At 49.3% G+C, this 23,805-nt stretch overlaps 8 protein-coding genes across 8 annotated transcripts; 1 reads left to right on the plus strand and 7 right to left on the minus strand.

Annotated features, from left to right (window-relative positions):
- Window positions 1–397: 397 nt before the first annotated feature.
- Window positions 398–1,541, minus strand: ARB_00547 (uncharacterized protein; the record flags this gene model as incomplete). The annotated part of the gene is made up of 2 exons (XM_003013316.1): window positions 398–1,312; window positions 1,374–1,541. The coding sequence occupies 2 exons, from the start codon at window positions 1,539–1,541 to the stop codon at window positions 398–400; spliced, it is 1,083 nt and encodes a 360-aa protein (XP_003013362.1).
- A 294-nt stretch (window positions 1,542–1,835) lies between these two features.
- Window positions 1,836–4,426, minus strand: ARB_00548 (cytochrome P450 monooxygenase, putative; the record flags this gene model as incomplete). The annotated part of the gene is made up of 6 exons (XM_003013317.1): window positions 1,836–2,151; window positions 2,255–2,470; window positions 2,655–3,087; window positions 3,156–3,764; window positions 3,825–4,110; window positions 4,166–4,426. The coding sequence occupies 6 exons, from the start codon at window positions 4,424–4,426 to the stop codon at window positions 1,836–1,838; spliced, it is 2,121 nt and encodes a 706-aa protein (XP_003013363.1).
- A 414-nt stretch (window positions 4,427–4,840) lies between these two features.
- ARB_00549 (uncharacterized protein) lies at window positions 4,841–6,736 on the minus strand (the record flags this gene model as incomplete). Its single annotated transcript, XM_003013318.1, has 5 exons — window positions 4,841–5,268; window positions 5,330–5,726; window positions 5,791–6,053; window positions 6,166–6,430; window positions 6,500–6,736. The coding sequence occupies 5 exons, from the start codon at window positions 6,734–6,736 to the stop codon at window positions 4,841–4,843; spliced, it is 1,590 nt and encodes a 529-aa protein (XP_003013364.1).
- Window positions 6,737–7,075: 339 nt separating this feature from the next.
- Window positions 7,076–10,225, plus strand: ARB_00550 (terpene synthase family protein; the record flags this gene model as incomplete). Its single annotated transcript, XM_003013319.1, has 4 exons — window positions 7,076–7,909; window positions 7,967–8,087; window positions 8,166–8,452; window positions 8,522–10,225. The coding sequence occupies 4 exons, from the start codon at window positions 7,076–7,078 to the stop codon at window positions 10,223–10,225; spliced, it is 2,946 nt and encodes a 981-aa protein (XP_003013365.1).
- Window positions 10,226–10,336: 111 nt separating this feature from the next.
- ARB_00551 (cytochrome P450 monooxygenase, putative) lies at window positions 10,337–11,916 on the minus strand (the record flags this gene model as incomplete). The annotated part of the gene is made up of 3 exons (XM_003013320.1): window positions 10,337–10,973; window positions 11,054–11,475; window positions 11,512–11,916. The coding sequence occupies 3 exons, from the start codon at window positions 11,914–11,916 to the stop codon at window positions 10,337–10,339; spliced, it is 1,464 nt and encodes a 487-aa protein (XP_003013366.1).
- A 997-nt stretch (window positions 11,917–12,913) lies between these two features.
- Window positions 12,914–16,603, minus strand: ARB_00552 (uncharacterized protein; the record flags this gene model as incomplete). The annotated part of the gene is made up of 10 exons (XM_003013321.1): window positions 12,914–13,440; window positions 13,524–13,905; window positions 13,974–14,253; window positions 14,432–14,584; window positions 14,745–14,955; window positions 15,033–15,238; window positions 15,307–15,637; window positions 15,696–15,786; window positions 15,844–16,243; window positions 16,305–16,603. 10 exons carry the CDS (start codon window positions 16,601–16,603, stop codon window positions 12,914–12,916), a joined length of 2,880 nt encoding a protein of 959 aa, XP_003013367.1.
- A 1,397-nt stretch (window positions 16,604–18,000) lies between these two features.
- On the minus strand, window positions 18,001–18,864 carry ARB_00553 (uncharacterized protein; the record flags this gene model as incomplete). The annotated part of the gene is made up of 1 exon (XM_003013322.1): window positions 18,001–18,864. One exon carries the CDS (start codon window positions 18,862–18,864, stop codon window positions 18,001–18,003), a length of 864 nt encoding a protein of 287 aa, XP_003013368.1.
- Window positions 18,865–22,072: 3,208 nt separating this feature from the next.
- Window positions 22,073–23,208, minus strand: ARB_00554 (serine/threonine protein kinase, putative; the record flags this gene model as incomplete). Its single annotated transcript, XM_003013323.1, has 4 exons — window positions 22,073–22,417; window positions 22,486–22,706; window positions 22,765–23,054; window positions 23,111–23,208. 4 exons carry the CDS (start codon window positions 23,206–23,208, stop codon window positions 22,073–22,075), a joined length of 954 nt encoding a protein of 317 aa, XP_003013369.1.
- Window positions 23,209–23,805: the final 597 nt, after the last annotated feature.

Consider the following 23,805-nt stretch of genomic DNA (forward strand, 5'->3'; position numbering starts at 1 on the left):
GAGTGATAATAATAGTAATAATGAAGACAGTATCTTTATCATCTGTATCAACGGCGAAATCTAGAATCAAGACCCTTCCCGACCGGCCGGGTCCAGCCGTTTCTCGCCTGCAGGCGCGTTGCGGCTCGAGATAAATCCCTTTTAGAGGTGACGATGATGCTGTAGTTTGGACAATGAGGTCCGGTCCCCGGGTAGTTATATATATATTCGTCCAGGGCATAGTCTTAAAGGTTCACTGCTGGATCTTCCAGCATAACTTCGAATATGTCGAATAAGGCATTTCAGGCATTTTCCTTCTTTCTTTCATACAATTGATTACCTACTATCTATCAAGGCCAACGAAATTGTTTCCCTTAAGTGCTTCTGGTAGTTATAGATGCTAAGCTATAGGTGATGATCACCGCCGGTATATGGTAAACTCCAGGCACAGAAACACGATATATGCGGCCAAAAGCAAGATCCCAGCGTTCCTACCCAGGCCCAAGAAGACGACGGCGCAGAATGCCAAAGAGGACACCCACACTGCCAGCAGCTCAAAGAGCACAAAGTTGTCGACCCCTTGTGCCTGGTATCCCGCTGCTGCAACGACACCAAGGCAGAGCGTCAGCAGAAAGATATTGCTCCCTGCCGTCGTCGCAGCCATGATGCCAGCGTGGCCGCGGGAACCACTGAGGACTGCAACCAGCTTCTCAGGCAGAGTGGTGGCAAACGAGACGACGGTCAGGCCAAAGACCGTTCCCGAGAGATGCAGGGAGTCAGCGATGGTGACGGCGCTGTGAGAGAGGATGTACCCGGACAGAGACAGCGAGAGGAACCCCATGATGAGATGGAATATGTGGTATGGAAGCCCTCTGTTTCTTCTGCTCCCTTTATCATTTGATGATGGCGCATGCTCGTGTTCATGTTCATGTTCATTATTCTGTATGAGAGGCGCGGTCTCAGACAGAGGGCCATGGTCATCGCCATCACTCGACTCCCCATCGCTATCACTATCAGACAGCTCTGGGGGCGAGGCTACCCCCTTGTAAATAGCGTAGATGATAGAGACGATGTAGAAACCAAAAATAGCAATCAGGATGCCGCCAACAAGCCGATTGAGTAGGTTGAAGAATGCCAGCACCGTGAAGAGCGTGGTAACCGCAAGCAGCAAGGCTGAGTATACCTTTGCGCTGCGGTCAAACTCCAGCCCCTGGGGGTAAAAGAGAAGTCCCAGAGAAAAGGCACCGAGGATGTTGGAGATGGCAGAGCCCATGACGTTTCCCAGGGCCAGGGGGCTGCGGTGCTGCAGGACCGCTGCAACCACCACGGCGAGCTATTCAAAGAGTTAGCCGGGATGGACAGATGGAGATGGATATTCAATTATAAAATTATACCTCTTCCCACTCGGCACCGGCTGTCAAGAGGGCTATGATGGTTTGTGAGACCCCTAGGCGCTGCCCAACAATGACCGTGTGGTCGATGAACTTGTCTGCGCCATAGTCGAGCACGAAGACACCGGCGATCAAAGTGGCCGTGTTGAAGCATAGAACATCCCAATTCATTTTGTTTGAAGCTGCTATTCACCCTGTTTCATCCGGTCTCTCGCTATGTTGGACGTGGAAAGATAGGAGTAATATTAGTGATAGCCGGCTCGTCGCAACAAGTTGTCAGCCACAACATGTCTTGAGTTTGGAACTTTTCCTCAGCATTAATAACTAGTTAGAGACATTCGAGCAATTAGTCGCTTTCTAAATATGCCCCTTAGATATACGCTTGGACTAGACCCGAGTATATTGCACACCAGCAGGGCCCAGCTTGATTAGATCTGTACATATATTTAACGAGGTTTCAACTAGTTATTGGCAAAACCATTTATCTTCCAAGAGCTGACGAGCAGTCGGCCTATCTCTAAGATCGAGCTTCATCGTCCTTAGCACAAACTCCTTGTCTTCCGGGCAAATCTCTCTTGTGGTCGTGAGATGAAAGGGCCGCAACATCTCCCTAGGGCTGTTTTGCATTATCCACGCAAGAAATGCAAGCCTCTCCTGGTCTGCAATCTCTTCGTATGATGCCGGGAATGGGCCGAAGCACCGGTGATGCTTCATGAGAATTTTGACGTCGTAATCATCATGGTCTACTGGGACATTGGGTCTAAAGATGTGGAACCCTTCCCTATAGTTAACCATTAGTTATAGCGGACTGATGAGCTGCACTGTAGCCCGGTCAGCAGCGTCCATGGTTTCGACGATTCTTTGAGTATAGTTAACTTACCAACGCGCCAAACGACCAAATGTCGGTGGAATTGCCCCATTTCATTTGAAGATGTGCTTCGGGGCTTTTAAGCATTGGGGTTCCGATAGGATCCCCGCGTCGAGCATAAGTAGAGCTCTCCTGGACAGTACTCCCGAAATCAGCCAGTTGGACCTCTTTGAACCTGGTATCTTTTCCATAGTTTACCAACACATTGCTAGGCTTTATATCTATCAACCAGCTAGCAGTAGAACAGGCTAAGTAGTATAAAAGGCTTCTAGTTCACTAGTTATAGCTTTAAAATGAGTCTGATATTGAGTTATTTTACTTTACGGTTAGTAGCCTTTATACTATACACAACTTGGTATCTTCTAGAAACACGATACAACTTGATCATTTATGTATATCCATGCAATGCCACCTACATTTCTTCTCGTTTCCGTATCAACACCCTAGCATCTGGATCAGGATACAAATTCTCATCCGCACTCAAACTGCGCGGCCTCTCCTGTCCCTCCGGATACTTAAAGTCGTAGCGCAACAGCAGCTCAGTGATGATCATCTTGATTTCATTGCTAGCGAAAAACCGCCCCGGGCATGCATACTTCCCGTGTCCGAAATGCAGGTTATTGCTGTCTGTCATGGCCAGCTGGAACCGATTAGCATTTTCGGGATGGGCGGGATCGCTACGGAGCCGCTCGTAGCGGAACCCATCGAACACTTCCGGGTCGCCGCCACCGGGAAGTTTGGCGGGATCGTTCATGATAGCATCAGAGGCTATGTTGAAATGTGTACCAGCAGGCAGGACCGTGCCATCTGATAGTTTGAGGGTCGACCGGACAACGCGGTTGAATGCCACTAGAGAGAAAAAAAAAGAGATATGAGAAAGGGTAAATATCGAGAATTATACACTGCCTTGAACTTACATTGGCTTGGGGGATTCATTCGTTGAGACTCCTTGAGGAAGCTATCAAGTTTTCTTAGCTTCGTCAAGGTAGTCTTTCGCCATCCACCATCTTCGCGCCGTGCAGAGAGCATTTCCTCTCGAAGGGGTTCAAAGTACTCTGGGTGAGCACAAAGATCATACATCACATTTGACGTGGCCATCGAAGAGGTATGGATTGAGGCCAGCGTAAGGAGAAGTTCGATATGGGCTATCATATCCGGATTGCTTTCCTTTTCGTTTGCCCCGTCCATCATCCACTGGAGGAGGTCCTCATGCTTCTGGTAGTCCTTCCCTTGCCGGGCCTCGGCCTCCCTACGCTCGCGTATGATGGGACCGATAAAGCGTTTTGCGGTGGCCAGGTTGGAGCGTATACGCCAGTACCAGGGTAAAAGGGGGGCAACAAATGGATGGAGATAGCGCGGCATCATTCGCAGAGTCATAACTGTGATGAATATGTTCTCTGTATAGTCGATGCTGGCTGAGAGCCACTCCTCGTTGCGACAGTTGGCCCTACCGACGAATATGCGAGCCGAAACCCGAGCGAGGAGCCGTAACATAAGATGGTTGATGGATATGGGAACCCATTTATCTACGGGTCAATGTCAATGAAAGGGGGGCAATAGGTAGGAAAAACGTCACAACAACCAACCTTTACATTCTGGTAACTCGGTCTCCAGAGCAAAATTAAGCTCATCTTTCATGTCGTCAAATATCAGACCCAGAGCTGGGGTCAGCTTTGTCTGGAGCACGCGAGTATGCAGGTTGGTCTCAAGCATGACATGCGTAGTCGAAATGCTGCCCAGGAGGTTCCTGATATGCGCCTCAATGCCGCTGAGCTCTTCCTCTGGCAAGTTCCGAAGCTCGTCCACGTACTTGTTCGAGATAACGAGGATGTCTGCATCATTGCGGCTTATCTTGAACATGGAGTCTTTGTACTAGTTACACGAGGTGTAAGCAGCTATTTACTGTGCATTAGGATGGGCGGTTTACCTTGCTATAACCACCGCGGATGATAGACATGCTGCCTCGCACAAAACGCAGACGTAAAAGCCATTTGGGCTCGAAGAAAGATCTATAGCCGACCATGGGCGCCTTGACGCCAAAGAGGCTTTCCTTGAAGACATTGAAGAGATGCAGAGATAAAATCGCGACGATGACGAGAGCGAAGCCCTGACGGCCGTTCCATTCGATCTCTGGCAGAGCGGTATAGACCGGGCCAAGCAGCCCGCTGCTAACGTTGGTGGTCTCCATCTCTCTGAGTCTGTCAAAAACCGACAAAGCAACTGAAGCTCATGGTATCGCTGGCGCTGGAGGGGGGCCCATATAACTAACATGAGTATATCAACTGAACCCCCCTCCATGTCAAGAGCCCCTCACCGACGCTGGAGCATCCCTGGCCTTTTTCATGCATCCATGAATCCACAGTTGAATCTGCATCTCGGACCGAAGAGTGGATAAGTTACGAGGATGCAGGGATGGCAGCTGGGTGTTTTCCCTGGGCTCTCAGCTCGACCAAGAGGCGGTTTAAGATACTTGGGTATTGATAGGTATGGGGCTTGGAGCCACTCCTCCAGCATCAGACACCACCAGCAGAGGCTCTTAAGAAGTAATATTTGCATCTAGGACTGACACTGACTATATTCAGACAACGGACAGGATGTTGTGTTAAACGTCGCTTCGACGCCGAAACACAATTACTTGCCTGCGATCTGGGCCGATGGATTCTCCTACAAAAGTATTCTGCGGCCGTGTCTTCTGGCCGTCTGGGAAGGAGACGTCGTACCTCAAGATGATGGTGGCCATTATCACCTTGATCTGAGCTGCGGCAAAGAAACGCCCCGGGCACGCAAACTTGCCAAAGCCAAAGGCCAGGTTCTCCGGCCCCGTACTCACGAACTGATGACGCTTGCTAGAGTCGCCATTGGACGCCTTACGCATGTTGTAGAACCGCAGGCCGTCAAAGCGCTCCGGTTCTGGGTAGTGCTCCGGGTCTCGGGCGATCGAGCTGGTTGCCATCGAGATGAAACTGCCTGCAGGAATCACTGTGCCGTCTGAGAGGCGCAGAGGCTGCAGGACCTTGCGGTTGAATGAGACTTTTTCCCGTCAGTTACAAATAACTATTAGTTAAGTACAAAGACCAGTGGGTGTACTTACGCAGCCCAGGATGGTTGATGCGCTGGGACTCCTTGAGAAAGCTATCAAGCACCGGCATGTTATTGATCGCAGCCAGGGTCCAGCCGTGTTTGGCAATGACCTCGTCCAGCTCCTTGCGCAACAGGGGTATGTACTCTGGCATGACGCAGAGGTCGAACAGCGCATGGGTCGCTGCCATGGTGCTCGTATGCACGGCAGCGAGCGTGATGAACAGCAGCTTCTTGACGAGCACTTCGGGGTTTCTGTCGTCGCCGGTGGCAGCCTCGGCCATCCACTGTATCACATTCTGCTCTCCCTCTGTCCTGGATGGATCAGCCAGTCTCTGGGCGAAGACGTTGCCGAAGCAGCGATGGGCCGTGTCCAAGTGTCGCTGGAGTCTTTTGATGCATCCCAGCCACTGGTTAGACACACAGTTAGCTAAGTTAGCAGCATTCTCCTTGCTTTCATCATGGAACGCTTACCGGCGCAACGAGCGGGCGCAGCAGAGTTGGATACGGCCGCAGGCCTGCCGATGCTTGCATGACATCTATCGTGTAGCCCACAACAGTTCGGAGCCAGTCCTGGTCCCTGCCCATGGGCAGACCAACCAGGACTCGCGAAGAGATTCCTGCAACGACGCCGAGGAGAGTGTCGTGGCCCAGAACTGCGGATGAGGGCTTGTCGATCGGTATCCGCTGCGCCAGCCAGAACTGGGCCTCCTCATGCATCGGCGTGGTGAGGGCGTCTGACAGTTAAGTTAACCGGTTAGTCAATAAACTACTCCGTACAAGTCATCCAGTTAACCAGTCGCTCCACAACTACTTACGAAGATTCTGGGTCAACTGCGTCTTACACACACTGCTTTGCAGGTGGCTCGTCAGGATCACATCCAGTGTCGTGAATTTGCCCAGGTGCCTCTGTATAGATGAAACCCGTTAGCTGCAGATCGAAGGATGTAAGGCTAACTCGCTTGTCAGTTAACAAGTTACCCACCTGGCTCATCCCCTCTCTCAGGCTGAGGACCGACTCGGGCGCAGTGCGGATCTCATGCAGGTATTTCGGACTAAGGACGATCCGCTCCATGTCTGCCGTCTGTACGAGAAATGCAGAATCCTTCTTGTACTGTATCAATTATGAGCATGAGGAGCGTTCTCAACCGAGGCCTCCCCCCTCCCCGTTCGTCATTCTCACCTTGAGATATCCCTGATCAATAATTTTGGCCCCATTTTCAATGAAGTCTCGTTTGGCGTTGGCTAGGCCAAACCACCCCGGAGCCTTGCCAGCTCTGGGGATCCATCTGGTGTTTGGGGCTGCAAGGAAATGATACCCAGAGAGGACCACAATGGAGAGTCCAATGACAACTAATGCTGCGAGAAACGCTAGGGTAGCTTCGTCCAGAGCTGAAACGCCTTGCCGTTGAGTAAACATGGCGGGATATCATCGACTTAGGCAGTGCCATGGGCTTGGAGAGAGAGAGAGAGATTCAGGTGAGCCTTGGGTAGGACATCTTATTTGTAACTACCCAAGTGGCCCCTCTCTTAACTACTGCGGGCCGAAGACCGACCCATATCCACCGGCCTTTCAGCTGAGCGGAGAAGCTGATAAGAGGAAGAGTTAACAAATCGAGCCAGGCATGCTCCCTGACAGGGTTCAATTGCCGGTTCATTGGAAGGATTTATATACTTATAGATGACATAAAGGAGTTCGGCACCCTCGTTTGCATGGTTCGACAAGCGCATATCCATTGTTTATTAGTTAATTGAAAAGATGGGCGTACAGCATGCAGAGCTCGCGGGGGTCGCTGACCTCGCAACCAATGCAAGACTCCTAATAAAACGAAGCTTCAAGGACCACGATCCGAGGTATGGCAACGGGTCAATGAGCTGTACTACTTATGACACGGCCTGGGTGTCACTGGTCACAAAGACCGTCGGAGAGCAGAAACATTGGTTGTTCCCTGAATGCTTCCGCTCCCTTCTGCGCACCCAGTCCGACGATGGCGGCTGGCGGAGAGAAACAACTTCCCAGGTTGACTGCATCGTGAATACAGCAGCGGCACTGCTTTCCCTCAAAAGACATGCAGTAGAACCCCTGCAGCTCCGGGAGGAAATCCACCCAGACGACCTCGAAAGACGAATTGACCGAGCAGCCATATTGCTGCGCTCGCAGCTCGAGGAATGGCGTGTATCAGAAACGATGCACGTCGGGTTCGAAATCATTGTCCCAAAGCTCCTCACGCTGTTGGAGGAGGCAGATGCGAAATTCAGCTTTTGCTTCGAGGGCAGAGATGAGCTGGTGAAGATTAATGCCGCTAAGTTAGCCCGGTTCAAACCCGAGGCCTTGTATGGCACAGTGAAGATGACACCGCTGCACTCGCTCGAAGCATTCGTTGGCGAAATCGATTTTGACAAGGTCGCCCATCATAAAGTGGTCGGCTCCATGATGGGCTCACCCTCCTCCACCGCCGCATACCTGATGAACTCGACCAATTGGGACGACGAAGCCGAGAGCTATCTTCGCCATGTCATCCATTCCGCGGCAGGGAAGGGGAGTGGCGCGGTCCCTAGCGCCTTTCCCTCGACCTACTTTGAATATACCTGGGTGAGTATTCTCCCAACTCGAAGATAATCAGATCTCTCCTCTAACTTTCCACGATAGATATTGTCAACCTTGCTCGAAGCCGGGTTTTCCGCTTCAGATCTGAGATGCCCAGAGCTGGAGCAGATTTACGAGATACTTACCCGTGCATTCAGTAACGGAGATGGGACAATTGGTTACGGTAGCTATCAGCACCCGCACTCCATCTTTCCACAGGTATCAATTACATTTGTAGGGGCTAATTAATTCCAACATACAGCTCCAGATTTTCAGTCTGATATGGATGACACAGCTAGAGGCATGATTGCCCTGAATCTACTCGGCGGCGCAGTACGGCCTGAACCAATGATCAAGGCATTTGAGGCAGCCACTCACTTCCGGACCTACCAATGCGAAAGAAACCCCAGCTTCAGCGCCAACTGCAATGCCCTGCTTACCATTCTCCATCAGCCTGATATTTCCCTCTATACCCCACAGATTCTAAAGGTGGTGAACTTCTTATGCGACTCCTGGTGGAATACTGACGGGGCAATCGCGGATAAATGGGTACGTTTGAAAACCTAGTACCCAAAGGTCCAAATAACTAAGATTATGTCTTCCTTCCCGCTTTTACAGAGCCTGAGCCCTCTATATCCGTCTGTTTTGCTCGTCAAGTCTTTAGTTAGACTATTAGCTCTGGCAGAACAAGGAGACAGCTCTCCTGAGCAGTTACTTGGACGAGACCTAGCATCAAGGGCTGCCATCACACTCTTCCAGGCCTGTCTGAGGGCAATGCTCAATCAGCATGAGGACGGATCGTGGAATGGCTCAACCGAACAGACCGCCTATGGAGTCCTCATACTAACCGAGGCCAGGACATTGTGCTTCCTGGACGATATTAGAGATTCCCTAGACTCTGCAATCGGGCGCGGCGTGAGCTTCTTGCATGCCAACCGTGGAAGCCAGGTCGGAAATTTCATCTGGATCGAGAAGGTCACTTACGCCTCTCCCCTGCTGGCTGAAGCGTATGAACTGGCAGCGATCAAAGCAGCTACTTCGTTGCCCTCCAGCACCTCATCTGTTGGAGGTAGTCTCTGGTGCGTTTCAACGGCAAATACCACCAAACTTGTAAAGCTGTTCCATCAGACACCCCTTTTTACCTCCCTTCCAGAATGGCAGATCCGCGCCTCGATGATCGAGGCCAGGCTTTTCCAGCCTTTACTCCAAGCACGCAGGTTAGAGGTATTTCCCCGCAAGGACATGGAAAAGGACAAGTATTTCGAAATCATCCCTTTTACCTGGACAGCTTGTAACAATCGTAATCGTGCATTCGCCTCTACTTCATTCCTGTATGATATGATGATCATTTCATTCTTGAACTACCAGGCCGACGAATTTCTCGAAGCGGTGGCAGGCCCTCATTATACCGGCCGTACTCCCGAGCTCCGTCGAGTGATTGATACCCTATTTGCCGGCAAGAGTTCCAACAGTGAATTGTCACGGGGCGTTAAACGGCCATACCCGGAAGAAGACGAAGAGCACAGTAATGGTAACAATGGCAAACCACAGAACAATCGTGAGGTAGTTATGCCGCTGACCAAGTTCACGACATTCGTCCTTAACCACCCGTCAGTCAAGTCGGCCAGCGCCTGGGACCGCAACGGGCTGCGTCGGCGCCTGAAGGAATTCCTCTTGGCCCACGTAACGCAGATAGAAGACAATGCCAGATTCCAGCTCGAGCACCCCTCTAGCGGAGGGGTTTCCGACCCCCTCTTTCGGGGGCGGGACGTTTACAGCACGGCCACAGACAGTTTTTCCCACTGGGTGCGCACCACCTCAGCAGAACATACTTCATGCCCGTATTCTTTTCAGTTTGTGAGCTGCCTGTTGGGCGCTTCGCTCGGGCAGGGGAAAGATTGCTTTGGAACTGCGGAAGAGAAGTACATGGCCGCATCCGTCTGCAAGCACCTGTCTACTATGTGTCGCATGTACAACGATTACGGGTCCGTAGCCCGTGACAAGGCAGAGGGAAACGTCAACTCGGTCAACTTTCCGGAATTGCAGATGTTAGCGGGATCGACGGGCCCGGCCACGATGGAGGAAAAGAAAAAGGCCCTGTTCAGGCTGGCGGAGTACGAGCGCAGTTGTCTGGATGATGCTTTCAAAAGGCTTCAGGAGGAAGGGCAGCGAGCAACTAGCCATATGGCGCGGAAGCTTCATGAGCGGAAGATGGAGGTATGGCGTATGTTTTGTGATGTGACTGATTTATACGGCCAGATATATGTGGTGCGTGATATTGCGAGTCGAATGAAGGTTCCGGCGGTAAACGGAAAGAAGTGAATGGTTTTCTATTCCCCTTATATATAAAGCCCAACGTGTAGCTAGTTATTTAGAGACATTTATTAATTCTTCTCTTACTAGAAAAAAAAAAAAAAAAAAAAAAAATACCTGCTACCTTAGCCTTACTCTCATAGGCAAGTCATCCTTAACTGAACCGATGCCATCACCGCATCTATATGTGCGTTCACCATTGACTGTGTCCGGCACTGCACCCGTTGTCTTCTCTGTCTTCATTCCCTCCCACAGATCATAATTGAAATCGAAATCCAACTCGCGCACTGTAAACACCAAGGCGAGCTTCAGCTCTAGCAAGGCTAGTTCTTGGCCGATACATTTCGTCGACCCTAACTCAAACGGACGCCAGGCATTCTTAATGGGGTACAGGGGGTGACCATCCGGGACCAGGAAGCGATCAGGTATAAATTCCATTGGTCGAGGCCATAGATCAGGATGAATATGGGTCATTGTTGGAGTTGTCTGGATCATACAGTTATATGTTGGATACTGGATGCCATCAAGTGAGAAGGTGAAGCTAGGGTTAGCCTGGCGAAAGGTGTTGGCTAGAGAGTGGATGCGTAGTGTTTCCTTGATAACTGCAGCCGTGTATTCTAACTGATTTATCTTGTGGGGGGTTTGTTGCAATATCTCGGTTACTAGTTTTGGATCGAACCCTAGCACCTGATTATGTTCGGCGCGGAGTTTTTCAAGGATGTCGGGATATTTGTTGATTTCGTAGAAAACCCAGCAACTAAGATAGCAAGTTAGCAAAATAAAGCGAGTTAGCAAAGTAAAGCAGCTTCTATCTAGGCTTCCTAAGGAAAAACTAACAGGGTTTGAGCAGTGGTGTCATGACCGGCGAATAAGAAAGCCTTTAGATTGGCGACGATGATGTTCATTAATCTAGATGTAGGTTGATATCCGCTTTCTTTCAGATCTTTGATAGCTAGATCGATGACAGTTTTCTGATTCTTTGAACTAGGGGATTCATTAAACCGCGACTGTATCTGGGGCAGTAGGATATCTCTCATAGTAGCCGCGTTTTGCGATACATCGCGCCTAAATCCTGGAGTATATCGTTCTAGCTGGTTCTTGATATTCTTTAGCTTCACTCGGGTGATTAGATTCCTCAGAGCCTTAAGTAGCGGCCCTGGCCCGCTTGTCTGTTCGTTAAGGTGAAGATCACTGTGAATATATGTCCGGTCAGCAAACAAACTAGCAGGCTCCTTGAAGACGGGTGCGAGGAGGGGGCGCTACAGGGTAAATATTGAGATGATATCAAAGGTCACCGCAACTGCTCGGTCATAGAGAGTAAACATGCGCCCCCATTCTCCGCTATCCCCATCAATTGTGTCCTTCAGTCTCTGGGCAAAAAGGGAGACTTCTTCAAGGATAGCAGGCATATTCTGAATGACATTCCTAGACGAAAACCCTGGGTTCAGTCTGGAGCGCCAGACCTTATGGTCAGCCATGTTCATAGATATAATGTCAATACCATCTGTGACTGGGGTCATTGCCCATCCAAACATGGGATGCCGTGGCTGGGGCGTCTCCTGGGTGAGCTGCGCGCAGAGCTCGGGCGCAATAACCATGATGATAGGCTGGGATATAAAGGGCCAGACATCTAGATAGATCAAGGGAGGACATTTCTTCGCGGTGGGAAAGTATGTTTTCCAGTTTTGTATGATTTTCATCGAGGTGTAGGAGCCATGAGCGTCGCGAGGCAGCCCTTTTCTCAAGCTCCTCATCAGCGGGAGATGGCCCAGGAAGGGCGAGTATGGCTCGATGATGGGCTGTGGAAGAAGATGTCAGCCCGTTGTCTCGTCTAACCTAGGGTTAAGCAAATGGTGCAGAGCCTCGCGCATAGCAAGCAGTAGCACCTACGATCCCGTTAGCTCTCATCTTGTAGAACCTGCGGCGAACCAGAACTGCGCGAGTCAGGAAAGGCACCAGCAACGCGACCACCACGGCCGCCACCAGCGTGGGCGTGCTATACGAGAGCATCTTGGTTTCTTGGTCTCTTGAGTCTCTCGACTTCTGCTGTATCAACTGCTTTGGAAAGCCCACGCCGAAGCGAAGCTCTACGAAGATAAGAGAGAAACGCTATGGGCAGCGAAGCCGCGGAAGCAGCGGAAGCGGTGGAGAGAAGCAAGCCGTGAGGTTAGTATTACGGTTAGAGTTAGCGGGACAGCGCGGATCAATGCATCTTGGCGGACCCACTTACGGAACGAGCTCCGACCCAAGGGCCCACGTTTTTGTTCTTGGCGCGACGAGGCTAATGCAAGGCTGAGGCCGCTTTAGGTTAGCGTAGATCCTTCGATTATTATCGAAGCGCCATGGATCAGCGAAGGAACAACAAAGAACAGGGATTTGGATGTGGATGGCTGCAGGGTGGCAGGAGGATTGCAGGCTGGAGGGTTGCACCTCGTGGTGGTTCATGGGCGTCTACCCGATGGATAGCCTATCGCCAGCAAAGTAAGGGTCAACATCTGTGAGTAACTCTTTTATAGTTAAGGTAGTATAAAATCAACATAGCTTCTGGCGTATATCGTTGCTAAGTGATCAAAGCTTCTATAGAGCAATAGATTCGTAAGACAAATATTATTTATACTATATACAGTACATTCATAAGTAGCTAGAGACAAAGGGGTTTGGAAAACATCAAGGAGTCATAATTAATACTGATCTATATTATACCGCATAATCCCCGCGAGTCTTGTGCGTGTCAAGTTCATGCATATGTACGGCATATGTGACATCGCTTGTGGAAGACGAATCCCGCCCTTCCTCCTGGGCAGAGGCCTTGCGTCGTGTCCATGACCCCGCCTCCGAGCGGCTGTCCACCCCCTGGTTAGACCGACTGTAAGCTGAGCTCGACCCACGGCCGTTTCGGTCCAGGGAGACAAATTTGACGATCGACGAGCTCAATTTGCGGACCCAGAGCAGCTCTGACAGGAACACCTTGTGCAAAGCAGGCACGCAGTTGATGAAGATGACGAGAGCCTGTTCAATACCGGACCAGAGAATCACGATCGAGCTATCGTACTGCGTCACCACGGTGTTCGACGTGACAGCTTTCAGGATAGCCCCAACCATACTAATCAACGACAAGCTCATGGTGATGCACAGACCGACTTTTTGGCGTAGCGGCATGTTGAGCTTCCAGATAAAGATGGTGGGAAGCAAGACATAGGACAAGTCAGAGAGGGCAAACAGGGCTAATATTCGTTTAAGTTAGTTGCTTATGAGCATGGAATAATTTAGGAGAGAAAAGGAAAAAAAGAGAAGAAAAATAACCTACCTTGTGATACGTTTGCAGTGATATTTTGGAACTGGGGCGACATCTTGCGTGTTGCGGTGACCCTTGGGTCCCATACCGCCTGAATAGGTGAGGCTTGAGTCCAACAGGCGATGAGGTTGACCAGACCGGCAACAGTCTGCAAGGCGGTAAAATAGATCAAAAACCATTTAAACCAGGCTCGTCCCCCGAAAATGCGAATCAGCATTAAGGCGGCCGATATCCTCGCCAGGATCGAGACGACAATTGCGGGCGTCGTAGAGATCCAGAGCCATTTGATCACCATGATCAATTCGGGAATGGCCAGGTTCTCATCTCGCTTGCCGAGTCCCCATCTGTAGGCCTCGCTCACGAAGCCCTGGAAGACGACTTGAATTGCCTTGTTCTACCATTAGCCGGGGTTCTACTTTCTGGTAATAAGACGAGGAAGAAGAAGAGGCAGATTCATCTCACCATTGCCGCGACGATAAATGCATCGTCCCAGGCCAACGTACGTGGCCGTTTCCAACGGAAATAGACACGAGTACTAACGATAATCAAGCTAACGCCTGTCAGTGCCCAAGTCACGCCCATAATAACGGGCCCCCGACCGAGGTCTCCCGGGTTGAGGGGGGCAGCTTGCGACGGGTCGATACTCATGGTGTGTGACAGTGCGAGTGAGCAGCTTAGATCCGTCGAGGGAGGATGAAGGACGAAGCTGAGCTGGCTGGACGACACCGTGCTTTTCAAGTTGCTGTGTAGCACCACTGCAGGGTAGGGCCGCATTCTTCAGGCGAATCCTCCATCACCTGAACAGTGCCCGATCACCGCGATTTCACGCAGGAAATCGGGTCTTAACATGGTAAAACCCCTGTTTGTCTCCATGCGCGTGAGGCTGGGACCATGCGGGCCAGCCTTCACTACGCATAAACTTCAGGATCGACGAGCAAGCCCAGTTCAGCCGAAGCCCTGGCAGCACGAGGTTTGCAGTTATCGATCCCTGGGCTTGGATAGCCATGAACATGTGCTTTTCACAGATAGATATATGGTTGACTTCTGCAGCCTTGCTGGACTTGAAACAGCCCCTGAATAACTGACTTGATAGAGAGTTGCTGCAGAATCCAGGATATCATTAAAAAGGCATAACTCATAATAAACTATTTACAGTAATCTAACTACGCTTTTGTCTTGGACAGCAAGAAACCATCGTTCTGCAGACTCTGGAAAACTTGCAACGGATCATACTTTCGGCTCATTGCTCGCAGGCGTGCCAGGTTGTTCGGCCCATAGCTGCTGAGCACGTCTTGCTCATAGTTGGCATCGTTCATGAAGAGAAAAGACAGGTGGGCTCCCCTACTCACTGCCGCGCTCTTCACGCTCTCACCCAGTGCTTGAATGGCTTTGAGTGCTGCCTCGTCGTGCGCACTATCTGCATATTCGATAGTGGAAACAAACCCTGACAAGACGGCCCAGTTAGGAAAAGAGAAGTCATGTTTGGGGTTTAAGATATGCATATATGCGAGGATGTCTTACAGTTCTGGGATATTTCCTCGAGGCCCATGGGGTTTCCTCCGTTCTCTGACCCGTACTTCACAGCAGCAGTCGTAATAGGCTGTGAGCTGTATGATAGCACCGCACCAAACTCATCTGCAACTCTCGCAGAGATGTCTAAATATGTCGCAAAGCTTTCCTCAAGGACTTTGGCATCCCACTTGCAGGCAATCGTGGCAATCATTTTCCTATCAGGCAGCGTCAGCAGATTAACAGATCATATCACCGACATATAAAATACATCAGCCTCGCGTACCTCTTTGCTGCGGGGGGCACCCCCGTAAATGCATTGTACATGTCGGCCCATGTTCCAGTGGTCGAGTTTATATAATTCTGTGTTGCTGGAATGTCGTAGAAGCTCTTGTATACATCGGGACGGGGGGTTGGTTTGCCATATACCATCCCGACGAGACCGGATTGCGGCGTAATGTACATTATGATTGCTGCGTGTGGGTCATTTTCTGCAGCAGCGGCGTATTTTCTTATAGCTTCAGGCAGCAGTTTTGATTGTTCAGGAGAATAGAGCGGTGCTTCAAACCAGACTTTGCTGTTGGGAACAGTTTTAACGTCGTATCGGGTGACAATTCCTGAGTTTCACGTTAACTATCCGCCGCCTCGAACGCCACAAGTAGCTGGTAAACTCACCATAATTCGTACCACTCCCCTTAAGCGCCCACCAAAGTTCTCTGTTATGTGTGGCATTCGCATTGGTAATGGTTGCATCGGGAAGGACAACCTAGGTATGCTCATTAGTTAGTGGCCAAACAATGTCGATATCTCCGGTCTTACGAACCTCGTAATTCAGAATATTGTCTGCACCAATTCCATACATGCTAGAAAAGAACGAGATGCCGCCTCCAAGGAAGTATCCACCGACAGCGACGTCTCCAACCCGTGGACCTACAACCGTCCTGCCGGCTTCAGCCAGTCTGCTGTATACGCTTCTAAACAGGTTTCCTGGGCCGAGGTGTGCCACCGAACCATCGTCACTCAGTGTAATCTCATTCAGGTTAATCATCTCAATAAGAATACCCTCGTTGTCGATGCTTGAATAGCGGGGATTTGGATTATTCCCGCCGCTGCGGACAGAAAACTTTGTGGCCAAAAATGTGACAATCTTCATGGCCTTTGCTACATCTTCTGTAGACCGGGGTTGGATGATACATCGTGGCCTCAGCCAGCATGCAGCAGACCTAGTACCATTGTCAGCGTTAATCATATCCAAACGCCTAGCTAAACACAGAGATGACGAACCAGTTGACTTCTACTCTCTTATCATAGTTGCTCGATCTTGAGTCCAGAAAATCGCGGCCGAATACCAAACGACTCACTTGACATCCGAGAGAATTCTTTCCTTGAGTGCTTAAGGATCGGATTTTCTTGGTATCCAAATCTTGTAGGGTATCAGCAATCTTTGCCCCGGTTGCGTTGCTGACGTCCAGCAGATTTATGAAATCTGAGACACTGGAAATATTGCTATATGGGCTTGCGGTAACTGCGGTGGCATAGATCACCGCCAGAGCACAAGAAAAACCCGAGCTGAAGAACTTCATTGTGGTATTACAATATAATTGGAGTGGATGGCTCCCGTAAATCAGAATGAGGATGCCCCAGCACGCGAAATGGGGGCGTATTTGTATCATCCAGTACCTGAGCAATAAACTTGACTGCGCATTATAGCAGCTTCATTCCCTGCCGTCATTGGAAGACAGTGAACAGCCTCACAGCTCCGCCTTGAGCATCGGTCACTTCATCTGTGGGGCCGTTCTCCATCTCCACGAGATGACTTCCATATTGGGTATATCCAGCAGTGGCATGGCATAGGCACGGCTCAAAGTCATGATCCTTCGCGTCTGTCAGGGGTAGAAGTACTATGTTTAGCCCCTGCAGCGTGGCGGCGCAACCTGTCAATCACGTTGATCGGAGGATCGGACCGCTATCCTAGTAGGGAGTTATGGGCAAGATGATAGCCTACCCGCTCATACTCTTTGTGGTTTTCATAGGCTAAACCACGTTTATGTTCTTGGAAAGGCAATCTTGGTAAACCGTGCTGGAGTCAAGTTTGATTAACCACTTGTTAGCCCTGCCGGTCGGTGGAGAAGCCGAACGGACAACGCTGAGCCACAGGGGGCGAGCAGCCTTGTATTAGTCATCTTATCTCCACCTTGCTTGGCTATTCAGACCTCGCACATTTGATAGAGCTCAATGTCATCCTCCTCCTTTCTGACAATAAGGCTCTGCACACTGTCTGGGAATAGAACGCCAGCCTGGCATTGATTTCTTGTTAACGGCACGCTCGTCTTCCGCGGAACGAGATCAATTTGTCGATCACGACTGACTTTGCAGCAAGAAGCTTCATCCCAACTTCATCATCAATCAATTTCCAAATTAGGTACGATACAGTATAAAATACTGTATCTGGCCAGTCAGATAGTTGAGCAGGGCCACCGTCTGCCCGTTATGCTACCGCCAGTGGTAGTCGACTGGGCCAGGAGGGAGCCGTGGTCCCCTACTCTGGAGCTGGCATTTTCTGGTGGCGACGGCGGCAGTAGCAGCGATAAAGATGACGACGGGGACAGCAGCTGAAGCAGGCCCAGGGACCGCCTGGCTGTCTTTACGCGGGCGCTCTACCCGGGCCAGCTCAACTACGTCGAACGAGACAAAGGATCATGAAGCTATGGTACGCCCGCTGGCATTTCTAGATCCAGAAGTTCAGAAGTATAGAAGCGATAGAGGGCATCTATTTTAATGCACCAAGTTTTATCTTCAACCAGGTAACCAACTACTACATAACTACGTTGGGTGATGATCAATTGCCTGTAACCTACTACTGCAAGTTTGATTAACTAGGTTAACTAGTTACCTAGGTTAGGCCCATTTATTGATCTCAAAGTTACCGAAAATTCCTCATAAAGAAAAAGACATCAATTTAGCATGCAAATCGTGGCCTTTACGTGCCATACGTGCCGGAAATTGCCAGGGAGTCGACAGGGATGTCTCTAGTAGTCTGCTTGTCATCGACGGTTGACTGTACTTTAGGTCCTCCGGGCTGCAGATCGAGAACCAAGCTGTACCATCCCTTGCTCGTAGGCTTTTCGAGATGCACCACAGACGCCTCCTGCGGCGTCGTGACCTGGACATTTGCCCAAGCAGAGGTCCCCGACTGCGGTACAATGACATCTGGCTCCGAGGACGGCGTCGGGTTGGCCTGAAGTCGAAGTTTCAACGAGGTTGGCTCTTGGTTAACAGGCGATAGATTGCCCGAACCCGCACTAATGTATTTCAGCTGCATACCAGGAACATTGTGAAGAGAGCAAGTGTACTCGGGATGCTCGGTGGTTCCAAATGATTCAACCGATATCTGGCCTTGGATGACTCGCAATGCTGAGATATATCCCAGAGCATCGATCAGCTTTCTTGCAGCTGGCTCGTAGTCCGGATTTCCGCTTTTGCGCAAGGAGTTGCCAATACTATCAACTCTGATATTGACTAGGGAGGCAGTATTAGAATTGTTCAGTGTCTGCGCCCATTCATTGAAGGTCTTCCTGTACTCTTCGGGATTGTTATCAGGCTGCGAGGTGCTGAGCTCGACTCGAGAAGCGTCGGTTCCGCCGCGAACATACACCTGGTTCTCGCGTGTTTGGCGATACGCCTTATACTCGCTCGACTTCTTGACGCTCACGTCCCCGCTGACATCTGCTATTCCATTATATTCGGCCTTGACGTGAAGCTCGAAATTCTCTTTAGTTTCCGTCTTTGTCAGTTCGTTGTTGACTTTGAGCTGGTACCGTGCTCCAAATACACAGGACTCCATGACGTGCGTCCCCTAGTCATTGAAGAAATTCATATACTGATCAAAGGTGGTCTGGTCAACTTTCTAGTCTGGAAGCTCTTCGACCGCCGCAAGGAGCTTTTCGTTTATCACGACAGGAGATCCGTCGTAATCGAGCTCCAAGAAGAACGAACGGTGATCAACACTCATGACTCCATACACTTTCGCCGTGCTTAGAGAGTGAGAATAGCTATATTGCGACGAGGTGGACGCTGAAACACCAGCATAACTGGCGCTGAAACTCGCACTGGTATCAAGCGTGCTGGCCAGGTCTGTCCCGGTCTCAACCCTCATGGAATTAGTTGTGGTCCCGCCGGCCGAATTTGTTAATTTCGTGTTCTTAGGGATGGCATAGGTATCGCCATCCGGGAACGTAACGGTGCTCTGGTCCTCGCTGAGCGTGACGATTCTCCTCTTTTGATCGAGGACTACGTCAAGGTCGAATGCATCACTTCCTTTTAGACCGCATTAGAGGACTATCATTCAGGTTCCGGTGAAGTGAATACATACCCCTTGGTAGCAAAACAACACTCTGGCCCAGCAGTTGGGCATCAGTGAATTGGCTGGTACTACTCATGGTGTCAAACTAGTTGAGGCGAGCTGCTTCGATTCAACTCAGACTCGGACAGCAGGATACCCTCTGCCCGTACTTTATAACCATTCATTGGATCGCCCCCTGCCACGATAAGTACCCTGGCTGATCGTCATACCCCGCTGCGGAGGCGGCCCGCTGACCCTTAACTGTGAACCCATCAGCAGCTCACTACATGCATCATGATACACTGCATGAACATTTAACACGTTACCCCTGCCTCACCGGGCCAATATCATAGCAGCTAGAGCCGCGGAGCAACTCTCCGCAGCATGATCCTCATTTAGGAAACCAGAAAAAGATGCTGGTAGCAGTATTTGAAATGTTTCTAGTTGACTATGAAATATTTCATGAGTTGTCAACCACCTTGCGAGTTGCTATCGATTATTATTTCCATAACTGGGCATTCGACACACACCTCGGCCAGCTTCCTAGAGAAGATAAGCAAAGGGTGGGAGGGGAGAGGAGAGGGGTAAGAGCGATTATCAATTCATCGGTCAGCTTTCGAATTTGTGAAAAAAGGGCGGGAAAGAATATATCGGACTTTTCAACCTCTGGTCTAAGAAAGTGACCGGATATATAAGAAGGTATGGCATGGAACCCCTTGAACATCGGCCTGAATACATTACACATTCTCAAGCACAAAGCATCGCATTCTCCCGCTGCCTTTTACACGAATCTAATTGATTTTCGAAGAAATGCACTACAGCTACGTTGCATTCTTCACCCTTTTGGGCCTATTGTCTCACGCTGAAGCTAGATCATGCGGAGATGAGTATTTGTACTGCGGGTCTACCCTCCAAGGTAAAGGCAGGTAGTTCAATCGACCTTTTCCCCCCTCCATGGTTAGCTAGTTATATCAAGATTGGAAATGCTAGAGATCTAACCGTATTTCTAGGATGGAGCCAGACTGAGCTCGTCAATATAATCAATAAAGATCCATTTCCCAACCCAAACGCCGTTGACGACTATCGGAATGCACTATTCCAATGCGGTGGTAGTGATAACCCTTTCTTCGTTGGATACTGCAATAGAGGTTGTGTTAATGAGGGTAGCGGGCACGATGACGTTTGTAGGGGTGAGTGCTGAAGATGCTGATGATAATGAACTCGCCGACCAAAACTAACCCGATGTTTAGATCCATGAGTAGTCTAAGGAGTTCGCTTTTTCGCCTTCTAGTCACTCTGTGTCCTCCCTTTCGGTTCGTTATATATATTTACGCAAGTCAAGTTCTAGCGTTGACCGGTGTGAATAATGATAAGAGAATAATGTATTTTGGTGATAGTAGCTTTTCGGAATAATAATTTCTAATTATAGTTAATATTTTCGTATCATATAGAACAATTAGCTAACTTTTCTATACTGAATTTATAATTATCTTTAGATTGTATTCTAATATTTGCCGCTTCAACCACTTCCATATTGCTTCCCGTAGTTTCAACATCCCTAGGTTGCGGTGGATCTCCGCTTCTGGAATATAAGCTAGTTTATACCTGGCGGAGTTTGGGATGGAAGGACATTGATGTTGCAACATTGGGTACGCTGTATGATGGCTGCTATGTTTTTGTTGCTTCTCGAGCCGTTATTGCTCCTCTGCGTAGGGCTGGTCGCGGATTATGTCAGGGGTATGTATCATCGTGTGTTTTTATAATACCGCTCTGTTCCACATAACTACTTAACCAACCCCCAAGTGATACGTCCTGAGCTTGTAGTGTTTCTTGCCAAGGGGATCTTGTCAGCAGTATTGCCTTAGGTGACAAGACGGCCCAGGGAGGCGCAGTATCTTATATATATCCCGCCACGCTGACGGCTGCCCTGAAGTGTGTTGTTCGGTATCGATTTGAGCTTCCCATTCGACAAGCATTCTTCTTTGAGTCACGGACGAAGAACCTCTTTTACCGTCTTTCGAGGAAGTAAAGTTACTGTCCTCAATATAGTTGATAGATATATGAAGCCGGAGTTTTCTCCCCTGGATGTCAATACAATACCACGGTCGGCCGGCATTGTGAAGGGCCTCCACGCAGTAAAAGCACAGGGTCAGGGAGAAGGTTCAGTAGAAGCTGCATGTGTGAACGAGTGAGGGGTATATTTTCCATTGTACCTGGGCGGTTATCCTGCTCGTACCAGGATAGCTGCAGGTGGTGTAGGGGCATGTCGTTAGTACATGCAGTAATTCATAACCGTAGTGTTGAGGTGCAGGGATAGGTAGCCGACTATTCTGTATGGAGACATCTTTCCGCGGTCAGGGGTAGGAGTTTATAATCAAATTTTGCCTATACCTTTGACAATGAATAACTATGCAGTATTATGATATTAGTGGTTTGAGGGCAAGTTTGGACGATTCACCTTGCTGGCATGTTGTCGTAGAATGGACGAAAAAAGCGGAGATACTGTAAGATTTCGGGGTATTCATACAAAAGTAGCTGAAATATGGCAATGCGCGAATGGATTGACCAACAAGTCATCTATAGGGAGGTCTAAGAATGAGCGTAAGTAGTTGGTAGTTGGTATTCTTAGAACAGTGTTCATCCAGTTGATGGACTACAATATTGGCAGGTTATACGTTGTATTATCAACCTGCTGGAAGGTTGTATAACTTCAGTCATCATCTTTAAACCATTCATCCTCAAGCAACTCTTTAGCCGTAGGCCTATCCCTCCAGTCCATCATCATAATCTTACCAATGAACTGCTTGTCCTTTTTGCAAACCTCTTTTTCTGTTGTATGGCAGAAGGGGGTTGTTTCTGACTGTGGAATCTCTTGCATAAGCCATAGGATTGCTCTAACAGTGATAGGGGACACTATGTCTTCATATTTCCCCGGAAATGGGCCAAAATATCGAAATTGCTGCTTGAGGACTTCTAGTCCGTACTCTTCATGGCCGTATGGGACAGTTTTTGGGCGAAAAAGGTTGAAATTTCCTCCATATATTAGGCTTATAAGCTATATCCCAGTCGATTAGCCCTAATTAAGGGCGTTTTGTTTGTAACCAAGGGTATCAAAGTACTTACAATAGCCCCAAATGACCATATGTCTGTTGCTGTATTCCAAGGAGTCTCCATGATCACCTCCGGACTACTCCACATGGGTGCACCAACTGGTGTCCCCTTTTTTGCCCACTCCGAGTCCGCAGGATAGGCACCGCCGAGGTCACCGAGCCGGACGTCTGAGAATCGTACATCATTGGAGGCATGCTTGTTGTAGTTCACGAAGATATTGTCGAGTTTGACATCTATGTTAATAAGCTTAGCATAGCTGCAAATTAATTGTAGAATAATTGATTCATCAACCTGTATGCACATATCCATCTTCATGAAGCGTCTGCAAAGCCTTGAGGACCCTGTTTGATATGTATTTCACCTCTTTTCTGTTCAAAGTCCTTTTAATAGATGCGCTGAGTAAGTTATCATCAAGGTGTTTCAGCACGATAATCGTAGGGTCTGATGGATCTTGAATCTCATCAGTTAAACGCCGTAAGAAGGGGGCTCGATCCTGGAAGCGGTTCAGGACATCTCGTTCATTTTCCACGCGAGGATGGCCGCGTACTCCTTTGATAACAACAGTTTTCTCGGTCTGATCTCTATCAAGAGTGAGTATATGGACTGTCCTGCTTCATAATATGCTTAGAGACCTTACTTTGCAAGCCATACAGTCTCCTGGATCTGCTTGGTGATGGTGTATTTCCCCAGACTTCCTCGAAGAATCTGGCCCAGCCGGAGAAGCGAGGACGACATAATTAGTTATGGAAAAGAATGAAGTTTTCTCCTGAAATGTCCTGTAGAATTAGTATGTATCCCAAAGGTTATATACAGAGTAACTACTACTCCGTACAAGCAGGAAAAGACAGGCTTGGAAGACGTTCTGGGTCTGCTGGCCCAGGGCCGGCGTAAGTTGTATTTACCCAGATCAAGAAAGGGTGAGCAAGTGAGCCGTGGCTCTGAAAGGATAAGCCATTTGGTGGTGTACTAACTCAAAGATATTTCTATCCCGAAGATGATTCTATTATCTTTTCGTGAAATGACGCCGCGGGATGTTAGTTAAGTCTTAGCCTGTAGTTAATTAACTAACACAAACGCCTAGTTAACTAGTGACCGTGGAACCCACTCGCTGGTTGGAGCGACTGCCGCAGCGTACCATTAACTGCCGCGAGTGAATCGCAAGATAAATCTTTCGTTGGGACCATTAGACATACCAGGGACATAATATCTATCCGTTACATCTTGACCGGCTAGGGCGTTGGAGCCAAGCTAGAACCAGGATCTCATCGGAGCATTAGTTACCGACGCATCAGCTAACTATCCAGAACACACCGTCGCCTCCGCGGAGTTCTT

The sequence above is a fragment of the Trichophyton benhamiae genome (genome assembly GCF_000151125.1).
Source record: "Trichophyton benhamiae CBS 112371 chromosome Unknown contig01356.0, whole genome shotgun sequence".
In the NCBI taxonomy this organism is placed as follows: Eukaryota; Fungi; Ascomycota; class Eurotiomycetes; order Onygenales; family Arthrodermataceae; genus Trichophyton; species Trichophyton benhamiae.